Raw genomic sequence first — 14,087 nt, 5'->3', positions numbered from 1 at the left:
GCTCGATTCGCAAGGTTACTATAGTGGATAAACTATGGCTGGTAATTTAAATTTATATCATTATAAGTAGTTTTCCATATACTTCATACAAAACTTTCATATATATTTTGGTTCACATCATATTGATATCAGAAAACCTTATGTAAAAAGAATCATTTGTTGTAAGAGTTTCAGAAATAATGAATGAAACTAGAATAGATTCATGATAACTGAAAATGCAACTTTTAATGCGATATTCATTAATATTATATAAAGGACATGTACAATTTGAGTTTTTCAGCAAGATCACCGATAGCAAAAATTTCATTAATTGATATTTTAAAGACTATTGAAAACATAAAATTGCAGCCCATTTTGACGTAAAACATCTGATTTTGTTTTGCCGTGCCGTGCGTTAGAAAGCAAATGTTGATTCGAATCTCTCGTCTATATCGTTAGAAGTTTTTTTTAGTTTCAAATCATAAGACTCGATTGGTAAATTGTTTAATTGTATGCGAATCGGTAAAACGAATAAAAAGACAATAGCTTTATCTCATTACAATTTATGTATGGTGGTATCGGTATAGTCTGCTTTACATTTGTGTATTGTGGAAGAAGAAAAAATACTATAATTGATAGCACGGTTATCTTACCAGATTTCGCTATAGCTTGTAATAGTAATTACAGATAGCTGTTGTGTCCTCTTATAGATACGGTAACAAATTAATCAGTCAGAAACGGGAGGCATACGAGACATATTTGTTAGCTTTTATTCAACGTGCATTCTATCATGGCGAAAAAGCATTATGTTGCCGGTTACGATGCATTCATTGCATTTATGAAAGATTTTAAGGGAAACGGAGAACCAGTTAATCTACTCTTCACGGGTGCTAAGCTCGACAACGGCCAAAGCTGGTGTGGAGATTGCGTCGAAGGTATGGCAACAAACACGATCGATTGTAATTATCACACTTCCATGCTTTGAATTTACATTTTACGTATTTTGCAATCTGCAGCGGCACCTTTTATTGAAAAAGCAGTAGAGGAGCATGCTCCCGCAAACTCGCACTTTATCTACGTTGATGTTGGCGATCGATCTACGTAAGTAAATGGCTTTACACATGAGCCCATCTACGACGTAATGATTGAATATTGACTCCATTTTTTGGTTTCATTCAATGTAGCTGGAAAGACATGAACAATCCCTTTCGAAAGGATACCAATACGCATCTTTCGGTAATTCCAACAATGATACGCTGGAAAAATCCCCAGCGTCTGGAAGGAGAACAATGCGCCAAGGCTGATCTGTTGGAATTGTTCTTTTCGGAGGACGATTAACAAGAGCGCTTAAAAAATTGTTCGATCGATAATGAGTTAGAATATGCAACTATATTTTTCCAAATTATAAAATATCATTTTTAGGCACGACATATTTGTCATCTGTCCAAGTGTTTTCTTTCAACGCTGTATCTTGTCCGTATGACGGAACTGGCACTATGTAGTCACGGATGCAGATGCTGCTAACGAACGTTTGTTGTACGGGTGTGAGGTGTTCTTTCAGGACTATTTTCAAAACCAGGTGTAGTGCAGAGCGCATAGCGGGATAGTGGAGTCGCCTTCATTGGCGTTTGATATCGTTCGCCACCACCACCACCATGCGGCAAGCGATTGTCCCGACCGGGTGTTGTCGCCAGTATACGCCGGGGCGAGTTTCGGAGCAATTGCTTACGAATATGCGGTGTCGACATCGAACTCGAGCGATTCATGTTTGGAGAAAGACAAACAATGTTTCCGTTTCCAGCGTTAAGATGCTCCTGTACATTTTCCTGCAACCGGCGTAAAATACGCGGAGAACTTAGTAAATCATTCGATGAAACAGATGTCATGGAAGGCACACTACACGTAACGCCCTTGGACGCGTGTCGTAGCTTTTCACGCCGATTAATTCCACCATTTTGCGTCGTTTTGGTGAAAGCACGCTTTCTAGGCGTCAACTTTCTAGGGCTACGGTGCGCATTAACGGAATGTGCCGAAGACGATCGCAGCTTTTGTATCTGGCGTATGTGCAACGAAGATTCGCGGGGAGTATCAACATCTCTGGTGGAAGATGATCCAACTGCTGCTGAACGATGTTTTGCACTCTGACTACGATTCACCACTAAAGCAGCTGAAGAGGCTGCAGTACGTTTCGACGAACCGCTTCCTCCCACCGCTGACTGCTGATCAAGTCCCGCATTAGTTACAAGCCCGTCGAACAGCTTAGCCTTTGCCATCACCATACCCGCATTTTGACTACGGATGCGCGCGATTGAAGCTCGACCGCTTTGGGCGTCCTGCTGCAGAGGAGTAATGTGGGATTTAAGCAAGCTTGCCGATTCCGGTTGTCTGATCGCACTGGTCGGTGTGCGGGGTGGCAATTTGGGCGTCCGGGCAGGAGTCTTGGTTCGCGGCGGTATGACCGGTGGAAGCATAGGGGTTTTAACACCTTGGGAGTTGATATCAATTCTGGTCACGAATGGAGAAAGCGTACAATATGGTTGTGATTGCAGCTGAGCTTTCGTGGCGGAGCGTAACGACACTCTCCTGGAGCTATTCTCGGGAGTTTTGAAATAATCTGCCGCTAGAACCTTGCAGGGAGTCAGAAATTCGGCAGTTGTTTCCATCATGCTAGTGCTGGAATCCTCCGCGACGTTGTGAGTCTCAAAGTAACTTTCCGCATTTATCCATTTCTCTTCTTTTTCTTCATCAGTATAGTTGTTGCCGTTTTGAGGCGTTTTTACTAACTTTTCGTCACCCGTGGGAACCGACCGTTCCTCCGAAGATGCGGGCACTGCAGACGTTGCTTCCGGTGCCTTTAATCCACTCTGAACAGTATTTGGTCGGCCACGTTTCAAAATGCCGGGCTTGGGATAAAATGATAGATCCACCGTTCCATTTATGGCCGACAACGGCACCTCTCGACTGTTGTTGCTGCTTCCTATATGCCAAGATTGATTGCGTGACAATCGCACTGCTTCCCGGCTGCGTCTACGAATTGTACCAATTTTTCTTGCACTAGGCGAACGCATCACCTTGTGCTCTCCACTTTGGCGAATTTTGAGCTCGCGACTAAGCCTTTTTGCCAAATGGTCAGTCGTCGCACAAGTCGCCTCGATGGGTTCGGTTTGCTCCAGTGTTTGTCGGTACTTGTCTTCTACATTATCAAGCAGGACATCCTCTCGGCCCACTAGTGCTGTGAATTCATTGGAAATTTTCGATTCGATGTCCGACATACGTTTCTTGATCGCCTCATATTCACTACGAGGAATCTTGAGAAAATCGTCGTCGTGCGCCATATCTTTATCCTCTGTTGCAGACTTTGGATCGATGTTGGTCATATCGACGGATGTGGAAAGTGCCTCCGCACTAACAAGACAAGGCATCGACACAACAGGAGACATACGACCTCCGGCAAGTAGTAATGAGTTCCGGACCACTGATTGCTCCTCAAATTCATCTTCAGCCTTACCGTCCGTTACTTCGTCTACTTTACTTTCCGCCTGATGTTTGGAACGATTCTGCTTTTTTCGTCCCCATGGGGCCCCGACAACGCTCCAACGCCGTTCCATTGGCTTCCCTTCGGCAATTGACGGTATTGACCCGGTCGGTAGTAATCGATGCACACCTTTGCTGGATTTTTTACCTCCACCTAAGCTCAATCGGCTTTTTTTAGGCTCCCTAAATAAAACGAATGAAAAGGCGTCAGTCATATCCTAAACACAACTTACAGCTGGTGTTATTTTAAATTACTTCATGGCCATTATCGGTGTGCAAGGTAGCAGGTCTTGCCTATCCGGCAAAAATGCAGTCACTTCCTTTCTGTTCGACCGGATAAGTGAACAAAGAATTAAAAAGTTAGCTTTAGTACGTGAAAAAACGAGGATCGATGCGTCGAACAGGAACTTGTGACTTACTTTTTCTTAGCACTAAACGCAATACCCTCCGTCACTTTACGCTTTTTTGCAGATTTGCTTAAGCACGGGGTACCAATGGCTAAGGCTCCCTCGTTGTCACACTTTTCATCGGTTTTGTCCAGATTCTCTGATGATCCGATGGCGCTGACCATCTTTTTGAATCCGTTAAACATACGCGTCAAGGATCCGCTGCGTCGCTTTTTTTTCCTTTTTTCCGCAACACTTCCCGCCAGTATGCTCACGTTGCCCACAGTCGTGTCATCTTTCAGCTGGCACAAAATACTCTCCGGGATGAGACCTATCTGCTGGGAATGTTCTATTAGCAAGTGCATCACCTTAACATGGCTGTTGAAGCGCTGCTGTATCGTTTCCGTAATGGGCATAACGCTCGGAGTTAGAATAATGGCCAGATTTTCCACAGTCATTTTGTTTTGATCCGCATGTTTGGAAACGGTATGCAGGAATTGCATGAAGTATGCCAGCGTATTAAGTGTTAAGGGAGGCAACAGAAGGCAAGTCATCATCAACTTGTGCACACGATCGTCACTCCCTCCGAGCAAACAACGAATAAGAGCCTCTTGTACATTTCCGCATGGCAAAAGCGCTTCGGGCAGATCTCGGAAAAACGTTTTAATTATGTTGGCAACGTCAATCACATGGTGAGACTTTCCCAACGGTATACCAGATTCTAAAGCCATCTGAATGAAGAAACAGAAAAAAATTATTACAAAACGAACTATTGCTTAATAATCGCGTGAAAATGACACGGAATCGCACCTTGATTTGCTGTTGTCTTTTTGTAGAGCCAGCTTTTCGAAACAATCCTTCTGTATCGACGTTCTCCAAAATAAATTGGCAGGCATTCGACACAAACAAAGGAATCTGCACAATTCCCCCATTCGCCAGCAACACGTCGGTTAGTTCTAGCGCGTGCAACGGTGTCTTAAAGATTCGTTTACATTTTGATTTTTCCTGAAACACCGTAACCAAGCAGTTAACACGTTAGTTTTAAGACCATGCCATACCGCAAACCGTAGCAATTACGATTAAAAGCCACTTACCTGGGACGCTTTGGAATTTTTTTCTTTGCGGTACTTGATTCCACCCCTGCGTAACTCTTCGAGTATGACCATATACAAATCTTCTTTGTTTTCGAGGTCGTTTATCAACACTCTAGATGTCGGAATAGCCATTTTTGAATCTGCTAGATTTTTAACAAATAGCGGACATCATCTACGCGCAAAGTTTTGTAGAAATATTCAATTTTTCAGCTCTTGTCTGATGCGTTTGCTTAGATTTCGTTCCGTTGTTGTAAGCGTTCTTTCCTTGTTTTCTCCGTTACGAAAAATTGACAGCGATTCAAATGAACGTACAGCGACGTGAGCGAAAACGAGCTCACGCACACTTGCTAAATGATATCTCACTATAGTGAGAACATGGTTAGTGCTACCCAACGCGCAAGGATGCGCTGTCTCACTAGTTATCCTTCAAATTTCAAATTTACTGTTAAAAAAAAGAATTTTGTGTTATTCGGTTTACCTTTCCAAAAGATGTTTTTAAATCATCAGATTTAAAAAAAATCAGAGTTTTGCATAGCTATAAATTTTATATTTTAGAGTGTCTTATGTAAAATTGATTATTAAAAAAACATTGGAGAATTGTTTTCTGTGAGGAAAATATATAGGAATTATTAATTCATTTATCTTTCATTTGAGTCCAGTAACGACTACAATTAGATTATTTTATTCCATACAGTTGTTTGCGAGATTTGGCCACAACTGTTAGACTTTTATTCAGTAATGCTAATTTGAGTTTGTGAAAGGCTAAGGTGGTCATTTGTTCTTATTTTCATTCAGCAATATATACGCGGAAATGACTTCACTACTTATTTATCCAGGCAAAATCAAACCACCAGATGCACATTGCAATTACTTCACGTTAAATACAGCGTTTGAGAATTCTACAAAAAGAAGGCCAAGAATTCTCTGATAGGCTCGTTTTATGGTACGGTATCAACAGAACTGGTTTGAATTATGAACAACCTATAATATACGGGCATTAAAGCTTTATACTTAATGCCAGTTTTTTTGTGAATCCAGTAATAAGAGCAGCAACATTGCAGACGACGGGAACTTGTCGAAGCTTTCGTCCCGCCGTAGTCAGACTACCAATGGGCGACTAGCGAGTGATTCAGTATATGACCAGCATCAGTTACATGAGAGTTTTCCCACAGCATACAGGGAGCGCGTTATTTGATTATAACCAACGGGTTAAAGATGACATTTAGCAGATACTTTACACCACGTAACAGATCTCGCATTCTTCCATTTATCTTGAGCCCTTCATTCAAATGGACGGCTGACAGCAAACTATTACGGCACTGACGGCAGCCGATCGTATGCAGCTCAATTATAGGATGCTTCCGTCCCAGCCGCATACTTTGCACACCAAGGATGCTCGACGGTCCGCCTGGATTTAGATTCAATCCGCTCGTCGTGTCCCACGATTGATGTTCAGTGACACCGGTTGAAGAGAGCTGGGACTGGGCCGAATCCCGTAACACTCCAACGAACCATATGCGATCGGAATAGTTGAGGCTTTGCGTGAAGTTGCCGAACGTGTGCTGTGCCTTCAAAATGACCTCAGCAGGCTTTGTCAGTAGTCCAGTAGACATTCGAACTTTAATCTCGTACTCATATCTGATATGAAACAGATTATAATTTGTATTAAAAAAAATCGAAAGTGATGCACGAGATCCACGTCCACATCTTCTTTTTTCAGTACTTACGTGTTCCATTTGTTAAGGTGGCATGTGCGTTGTCTTTGCATAAAACGCCTTAAGTTGTCACATTCACCCTCGGTTGATTCGTTTGGATTGCCGCAGTCCGGCTCGATAGCCTCACCGTAAAAGCAGTTAATACGATCGGCCAAAAACTTAGGTAGATACCCTTCAATAAGCTGAGCTCGCACATTGCGTCGGCTTGAAATGGCCATATCCATCACGGTTCCCTCCCAGCGGACGAACGTTCCGTCGAGGTTGGTGCAGCGAAGTTGCGTCTTCACCTTATTCTCAGTATCCCAGGCCGGTTGGTGGCAAAACTTGTAATACAAATCCCAGCTTAGACTCACGGGCAGTGCATCACCGCCACCTGTTTGTTCTTGGTGTTCATCAATTGGATCGGTCGACTGCGATTCAAACAGACGGTTTTCATTCGCATTGATTGTCTCAAAGTTAGACATCATATGAGGAAGTGTAAGAAAAATTGTTCCTATGACACAAATTGCAATCTGCAGAAAGGTAATGTACCTCTCCGTACGCCGTGAAGTGGCCATATAGCCGGAGATGGCCACGGCAGTCACTGCAGCAGAGATTGACGACCACAACCGCACGGTAGAGTCAGTCAGCGAAAGCCATTCGATAACGGCAAACACAGGTATTAGTAAAGTTACGATGCCAAAGAGCGGTAGGAACAAAAGTAAACCAGATAATCCTAATGCACCGCGCACCAGGCCAAACATCGTAGCCGACTGGGAGCTTATTATGCATATTTGCAGCCAAGCGAGCGTTACACAGTGTGGGATGAGATACTGATAAATGCCACGCCAGTTGTTGCGTCGCGCAATGTATAGCAAAAAACCCGGTATCATGAGATAGAGCATAGCACGGCAGTTTAGACAAAACTCGATCCCATTACCAATGACAAAGGTTGAAAAGCCGGGCACCTTAAGATCCAAAAAGCGCCACCCGGTTGTCACAACATCATCCATCTCGTAAGGATACTTGGCAAGCACATTTAGCCCAAAGGAAAACAGAATCAAATAGTCCGGAAAAGGATCGCCCAGCGTGTATATAAAGGCAAACATTGTCAGAAAAGTGAGTGCAAAGGCTAGCACCGTGATCTCGGAAAAGGGCAACCACTGATCGTTCATATTGGGCTGCAGCACCATGTTGATAAAAAATGCCGTAAAAAAATAAAAATATGGCTTTAGATTATTTCGGAGGTACTGGTTCTCGGAATCGTTCGTGTTGAGATGTTCGTCTCCGTAACGAATAAAGAGACCAGACCACATGCGAAAATCAATAAACTCATGTTTTGATTTCAGCATTCGAAAGCTGCACAGCACCATTACGGCTAGGCTGGCATAGTAACCGCCAACAGGGACGAGGGCGAGCAGGTTGTCATTCGCAAAGTACCAGTAAGCGACGAGCACAAAGGACAACTGAAACCATGTGCTACTGCTCGTGGCGGGAAATGTTGACAAAAGCGAAATAAACCGATGGTACAGCAATTGGAAGAACATTAGCGGGTGGAAAAAGGGACGGTGAAAGCACGGCACGTGATTCAGACTGTGTGGATCCGGTACGGACAACATTAGTGCATCACTCACAGCCGGCAAATGTCCGTTGGAGTAGTTGACGGCTGCCGCTAGCAAGTTTGCTTCGGAAATGTGATTGACGGTGGCGCTGCGATGCAACCGATGGCTGCTATTTGAGCTACTACCGACGGATGAAGGTGCTTGATGCTCGTCCGAAGATCCACCTTGTGAACTATGCTCCATGCTGCCCTCCGCCTCGGCACCATCCGGCTGGGTGCGTTTGCGTTTTTTGTCCATTTTGTAGATTTCGCGCATCCGTTTTTCGAGCTGCGCTGCAGTGACATATTCCTGCCCATTTGAAAGACTAGCAAATAGTTCCTGTGCCGCGCGACGTGCAGACCGTTCACCTGGACTCATTGCAAGGATCGTTCGTACATCATCCTCATTTGCCTCGGTGATGCCACGTCCAGTTTCGTAGCATTGCTTTAGCAGTTCGATAGATGCTTCATGGCCTTGTTGGGCAGCACGTAGTAGCCATTGGACTCCTTGTGCCGGGTCAGTCTCCGAATTATCTTCTAGAAGTTGCTTTGCTAGCGTAAATTGCACCTCTGAACAACCGTCTTCCGCAAAGTGGTATTTTAAATTACGCAGCGACTTTTTATCTGCAAGCGAAAAATACGATACAGAAAATGCTTTAGACGATGGTATATGACGCACGGTGCCGTGTGCTACTATGGCAAGGACGGATTCCGGGCTTACCTTCCAAATTCCATTTCTTGCGCGATGAAGACGGACCGCCGTTATTTTCGATGGGTGGACGATTTGCCCAGCTGGCCATTGCGAGGAAACGGTAGGAATTGACCAGATAGTAGATATACACTCGTATGCACGAAAAATCAAAACAGCCGTTGTGCAAGGAGGCATCACAAGCAAACAAACGAAGTGTACACAATAACTGACATGTAGAATGAACGACAAGAAATTGTAAAGAAGAAATATGTGTCAAATTTTCGTCTAAATCCACATTATGGAATACTTGGTCAAATTATCAGTAGTTCAATAACGCAGGAAAATAGGAAAGGCATTCTTTTAATAAACGAGCATTCCAAATATCTTTACACTAAGCCAAAATACTTAGATTATTTGTAAATTTAGGACTAATTTGAATGTTTAGAGAACTACTCGTTTGAACTACGTAACATAAACATGCAAGCTGTAAACGGTTTGCGCGCGAAAATGCCGCTGGTGGTTCACATTGCGTAGCTTCAAACCATTTGGAGAGGTCCAACTTATGTTTGTTGTTTCGTTGGTGTTGAATTTGAGAATTTTTATTGTTTTCAACTACTTTTAAAGAAACTTTACTTATTTGATTGTAAAATAATCGTGATCGAGTGATAAACATGGACGGATTTGACGATGTTGGCGTTTTCTTCTCGGATAATTTCGACGGTGATCAGCAACAAAACACGAACCAGATCAACTTGCAGCTAGTGAAGAAAAAGTACCGCGAGTTCATACGGACGTTTTGCGAGGCCAACTTTTCCTACAAGTACCGGTAAGTACTGCTTCCAGTTATGTGGTTCGTAACTTAGGGTAATTAACATCTTTTTTAATCGCTTTTGTTATCACGTTTGATAGGGACAACTTAAAACGTAATTATCTGCTTGGTCGTTATTACCTGGAGGTCGAGATTGAAGACCTTGCCGGATTCGACGAATCGCTGGCTGACAAACTGTACAAACAGCCGACGGAGCATTTGCAAATTTTCGAAGAGGCCGCCCGGGAAGTGGCCGATGAGATTACTTCCCCGCGACCAGAGGGAGAAGAGGTGGTGCACGACATCCAGGTCCTGCTTGGCTCTGGCTCGAACCCGACGAACATCCGTAACCTTAAATCTGATAGCGTTTCCAAGTTGGTAAAGGTGGCTGGTATTATAATTGCTGCATCTGGTATCAAGGCCAAAGCGACGAGCATCTCGATTCAGTGCCGTACGTGCAGCAATGTTATCCCGAACCTGCCCGTCAATCCGGGCTTGGAAGGGTACCAGCTGCCGCGGAAGTGTAACACCGAGCAAGCGGGTCGACCAAAGTGTCCTCTTGACCCGTACTTTATTATGCCCGATAAGTGTCGGTGTGTCGACTTCCAAGTGCTGAAGCTGCAAGAGCTGCCAGATTTCATCCCGCAGGGCGAAATTCCACGCCATATGCAACTATTTTGTGATCGAAGCCTTTGCGAACGGGTAGTACCGGGAAATCGGGTGCTGATTCATGGGATATTTTCAATCCGTAAGATCGGTAATCAAAGCAAACGGGATGGTCGCGAGAAAGCGATTGTGGGTGTTCGCGCTCCGTACATGCGGGTGGTTGGGATTATGGTCGATGCTGAAGGAGCAGGTGCCATTTCGCGCTTCAACAACATTACAACTGAGGAAGAATCAACGTTTCGCAAGCTTGCTGCCAATCCAAACATATACGACTCTCTGGCGGAAAGTTTGGCTCCGAGCATTTTTGGATCGCAGGATATAAAAAAGGCGATCACATGTTTGTTGTTTGGTGGTTCTCGGAAGCGCATGCCCGATGGCTTAACTCGTCGAGGTGATATCAACATCCTACTGCTTGGCGATCCTGGAACAGCCAAATCGCAGCTCTTGAAATTCGTGGAAAAGGTTTCACCGATCGCGGTCTATACGTCGGGAAAAGGCTCGAGTGCGGCTGGTTTGACGGCATCGGTAATTCGTGATGCGTCCACGCGAAATTTCATTATGGAGGGTGGCGCAATGGTCCTGGCGGACGGTGGTGTAGTTTGCATTGACGAGTTTGATAAAATGAAGGAAGACGACCGTGTCGCTATTCACGAGGCCATGGAGCAGCAGACAATTTCGATCGCCAAGGCGGGCATTACGACGACGCTAAATTCGCGCTGCTCGGTATTGGCGGCGGCCAACTCCATCTTCGGTCGGTGGGATGATACCAAGGGGGATGAAAATATCGATTTCATGCCCACCATATTGTCTCGTTTCGACATGATTTTTATCGTAAAAGACGAGCACGATCAACGACGCGACATTACGCTTGCCAAACACGTCATGAGTGTGCACTTGAATGCGTCGAAAGCTGCTGTGGAACAGGAAGGCGAAATACCACTAGCAACGCTTAAAAAGTACATTCACTACTGTCGCACGCACTGTGGGCCCCGCTTGAACGAGGCGGCTGCGGAAAAGCTGAAAAGCCAATACGTCCGGCTGCGGGCCGGTGTCGGCGAGCACGAGCGTGCTACCGATAAACGTCTGTCCATTCCTATCACCGTGCGTCAGCTGGAGGCAATCATTCGTATTTCGGAATCCCTGGCCAAGATGCAGCTTCAACCGTTTGCGACCGAGACGCACGTTACGGAAGCCCTGCGGTTGTTCGCCGTGTCTACGATGGCCGCCGCTAGCAGTGGTTCCCTTGCTGGCGCTGAAGGATTTACGAGCGAGGAAGACACGGAGATTTTGAATCGCATCGAGAAGCAGCTGAAGCGTCGGTTCGCCATCGGCTCACAAGTGTCTGAGCAGAGCATAATTCAGGATTTTGCGCGCCAAAAGTACTCGGAAGCATCGGTCCGTAAAGTAATCCATACGATGATTCGGCGTGGAGAGCTGCAGCATCGCTTACAGCGAAAAATGTTGTACCGTTTATCATAAAGCAAATTTTCTTGTGTGTTTTCTATTTGTTTAAATTATACCGCTTCGCACAAATTTAATCTTTAGTTATCTGAAATATACATCCATAAAGTGTCTGTCCATCTATTTACAATGTGTAACATTATTAGAAAGAACATGCGTTAAAAAAGTTAGACTCAGAGTCAGATTATGAGATTTTTTTCAAATTTATTTTCGTTTGATCGATTAAATAAATTTTCGTATACCTTTGATTTCTTTTCTAATTCCTCGACTTCACAAATGAGCTACAATTGCAACCCAGAGAAATTCATTCAGTTTATATCTTCAGTATTATTAATCCCAACCTTGCTTTAAGGAAGAAAATGTTACCGAAAAAATATTTTCCCAATATAAAGAAAATTTCAGTATTACACAACATCACACAATGAAATAGCAAGAAAAGAAAGAAAAATTTACAGTAGACCTATTAACCCTTCAGTCATGGAAACAAATTGTAGTCATATACAGTAGGGATAGGTTAAAATGGTGATGGTGATTCTAAATAAACAAATTCATTCGTATTACTTCACTGCTAGAATTTAATAAATCCTCTTACAAGGATCCTTAGAATTAGTTGCAGACGCCTAATCCTTCGGTATTCGTTACATGCAACTAAATCCTGCAGGTTATTCTATGTTTGGTCTTTTTACTCGAGTGTATACGATTTGGCCGCTTGCAGCACAATCGATCGTTTGCTTCACTAGTAGAATCGTTTTCGGGCGTTTTCTTTATGCTTCTGATAGAACATGATTCCAATCACCACCAGTACCACGACAATCAGCATCGTTAGGAGGATGAGGAAGAAAATTTTCACGTTCGACATTCCCGGTTTGGGATCGTCTTTGTGTTGGCGAGGCTGCTCGAAAGTGGCTGCTGAAGGCACTATCTGACGGCGATCTTCTGCCAAAAGCGAGGGTGCTTCGAGCTCATAAAACTTGATTGATATAATGTCGTGATTATCAGAAAGGTCGCCTGTGGTTGCCGAAGCACCAAAGTAGTACCCCGTAGGCAACTTGATTCCTTCCACTCGGAAACACTCTTTCCAGGCAGCCTTGTTTTCAAGATCCGTAAAAACGGTTAGCACATCGTTCTCGTAGCGAATGTTAATTTGTGTGTCAAACTCTGCGTTTCGGAATTTTGCCTCACACCCTGCCACTTGTGTGTGCGTACCGTCGCGATCATGATCGTACGTGAGGCTACCATTGTTTATCATCGCACTAATGTATGGATGATGATGGTTATGTGGTCCATTATGATTACTGTACGTATCTAGGATGATGGCTAATCCCATGAAGTTGTCCTTACTGCCAAAGACCGGACCCGCTTGGAGTCGATCGCGGGCGTACCAAAGCGCAAAACCGTCACCGTAAAGGTCTTTCCCTTTGCCGTGAACCTTGAAATTGACTTGGAGCTCCCAATTTATCGAGGTGCATGGCTATTAATAAACAAAATGAGATGTAGAGTGTGTATTCAATCACTGTACATTCTAAGCTTTACCGCATTATACTTTACGTACCACGTGATTCCAAATGGCACCATTTTTGGACTGCTGATCCGGCGTTAAGCGAACATAAGAATTTGTCACAAAAGTAGTTCCTATAAAGTCCCAGTATGGTATTGTCATACCCGATCCTACAAAAAAAATGAGAAAATCCATTCATGGAAACATCATCAGTGACTCATTATCGATACAATCAAAGATTAAATTTATGAAGAAAAACGTGCACGGCGACACTTACCTTGATACGGTTTGAACAAGGAATGTTCTCGTTTCATATAATCATTAAAATCACCTTGTTGGGAACTGTGCTGCACAAACAACAAAAACAAAAAGCCGGGGAGCAGATATAATGGGTAGGATGTGGCTTTTGTGTTTCTGCCCATGGATTGAAGCATTTTTGATTGTTTTGTTGATACTCAATTGTTCCTCAACTAACAGCCGTATTTCTTTGTCCGTTTCTAGCCTTTAAAACTGGTATGAGAACTGTGTCAGATGTATTTACTAGCTGATTAGCGGTCCTGGATGCACTGAAATAGTAATAGAAATGTTTTCCGACGCAACTAGTAATGTCTCAAATCTTCATTGCGTGATGTAAAAAAATTTGATGTTGTGTTGCTACATTACCTGTGCTTAGGTA

The 14,087-nt window shown here is 43.8% G+C and overlaps 5 protein-coding genes across 5 annotated transcripts; 2 read left to right on the top strand and 3 right to left on the bottom strand.

The window, feature by feature from the left end:
* The first annotated feature begins 769 nt into the window (after window positions 1-769).
* LOC128732203 (thioredoxin domain-containing protein 17-like) lies at window positions 770-1,397 on the top strand. Its single transcript, XM_053825373.1, has 3 exons — window positions 770-914; window positions 996-1,080; window positions 1,164-1,397. The coding sequence occupies exons 1-3, from the start codon at window positions 770-772 to the stop codon at window positions 1,315-1,317; spliced, it is 384 nt and encodes a 127-aa protein (XP_053681348.1). The 3' UTR covers window positions 1,318-1,397.
* Window positions 1,398-1,499: 102 nt separating this feature from the next.
* Window positions 1,500-5,125, bottom strand: LOC128731633 (uncharacterized). Its single transcript, XM_053824765.1, has 5 exons — window positions 4,994-5,125; window positions 4,710-4,904; window positions 3,933-4,630; window positions 3,769-3,837; window positions 1,500-3,696 (listed from the first exon to the last, which is right to left on the bottom strand). Exons 1-5 carry the CDS (start codon window positions 5,123-5,125, stop codon window positions 1,500-1,502), a joined length of 3,291 nt encoding a protein of 1,096 aa, XP_053680740.1.
* Window positions 5,126-5,790: 665 nt separating this feature from the next.
* LOC128731634 (wolframin) lies at window positions 5,791-9,087 on the bottom strand. The gene is made up of 3 exons (XM_053824767.1): window positions 9,009-9,087; window positions 6,721-8,911; window positions 5,791-6,631 (listed from the first exon to the last, which is right to left on the bottom strand). The coding sequence occupies exons 1-3, from the start codon at window positions 9,085-9,087 to the stop codon at window positions 6,181-6,183; spliced, it is 2,721 nt and encodes a 906-aa protein (XP_053680742.1). The 3' UTR covers window positions 5,791-6,180.
* A 562-nt stretch (window positions 9,088-9,649) lies between these two features.
* Window positions 9,650-11,931, top strand: LOC128732009 (DNA replication licensing factor Mcm5). The gene is made up of 2 exons (XM_053825168.1): window positions 9,650-9,804; window positions 9,888-11,931. Exons 1-2 carry the CDS (start codon window positions 9,650-9,652, stop codon window positions 11,929-11,931), a joined length of 2,199 nt encoding a protein of 732 aa, XP_053681143.1.
* Window positions 11,932-12,122: 191 nt separating this feature from the next.
* LOC128730837 (vesicular integral-membrane protein VIP36) lies at window positions 12,123-13,779 on the bottom strand (the record flags this gene model as incomplete). Its single annotated transcript, XM_053823917.1, has 3 exons — window positions 12,123-13,384; window positions 13,466-13,581; window positions 13,689-13,779. Coding segments are annotated over 3 exons (942 nt in total), but the record flags the coding sequence as incomplete, so codon positions are not given.
* Between the last annotated feature and the right edge of the window lie 308 nt (window positions 13,780-14,087).

The sequence above is a fragment of the Anopheles nili genome, chromosome 2 (assembly GCF_943737925.1).
Source record: "Anopheles nili chromosome 2, idAnoNiliSN_F5_01, whole genome shotgun sequence".
In the NCBI taxonomy this organism is placed as follows: Eukaryota; Metazoa; Arthropoda; class Insecta; order Diptera; family Culicidae; genus Anopheles; species Anopheles nili.
The sequence above is the reverse complement of the archived record's forward strand: the minus strand, read 5'-3'. Positions and strand labels throughout refer to the sequence as shown.

What these genes read in the sequence shown, in the direction of transcription:
- LOC128732203 (XM_053825373.1), top strand. Translation starts at nt 770, where the DNA reads ATGGCGAAAAAGCATTATGTTGCCGGTTACGATGCATTCATTGCATTT. An exon ending in GTGTGGAGATTGCGTCGAAG is followed by an intron (nt 915 to 995) that starts GTATGGCAACAA and finishes TGCAATCTGCAG; the next exon opens with CGGCACCTTTTATTGAAAAA. An exon ending in GATGTTGGCGATCGATCTAC is followed by an intron (nt 1,081 to 1,163) that starts GTAAGTAAATGG and finishes CATTCAATGTAG; the next exon opens with CTGGAAAGACATGAACAATC.
- LOC128731634 (XM_053824767.1), bottom strand. Translation starts at nt 9,087, where the DNA reads ATGGCCAGCTGGGCAAATCGTCCACCCATCGAAAATAACGGCGGTCCG. An exon ending in CAAGAAATGGAATTTGGAAG is followed by an intron (nt 8,912 to 9,008) that starts GTAAGCCCGGAA and finishes TTTCGCTTGCAG; the next exon opens with ATAAAAAGTCGCTGCGTAAT. An exon ending in CACCTTAACAAATGGAACAC is followed by an intron (nt 6,632 to 6,720) that starts GTAAGTACTGAA and finishes GTTTCATATCAG; the next exon opens with ATATGAGTACGAGATTAAAG.
- LOC128732009 (XM_053825168.1), top strand. Translation starts at nt 9,650, where the DNA reads ATGGACGGATTTGACGATGTTGGCGTTTTCTTCTCGGATAATTTCGAC. An exon ending in AACTTTTCCTACAAGTACCG is followed by an intron (nt 9,805 to 9,887) that starts GTAAGTACTGCT and finishes CACGTTTGATAG; the next exon opens with GGACAACTTAAAACGTAATT.
- LOC128731633 (XM_053824765.1), bottom strand. Translation starts at nt 5,125, where the DNA reads ATGGCTATTCCGACATCTAGAGTGTTGATAAACGACCTCGAAAACAAA. An exon ending in AAAGACAACAGCAAATCAAG is followed by an intron (nt 4,631 to 4,709) that starts GTGCGATTCCGT and finishes TTCTTCATTCAG; the next exon opens with ATGGCTTTAGAATCTGGTAT. An exon ending in ACACCGATAATGGCCATGAA is followed by an intron (nt 3,697 to 3,768) that starts GTAATTTAAAAT and finishes CGTTTTATTTAG; the next exon opens with GGAGCCTAAAAAAAGCCGAT.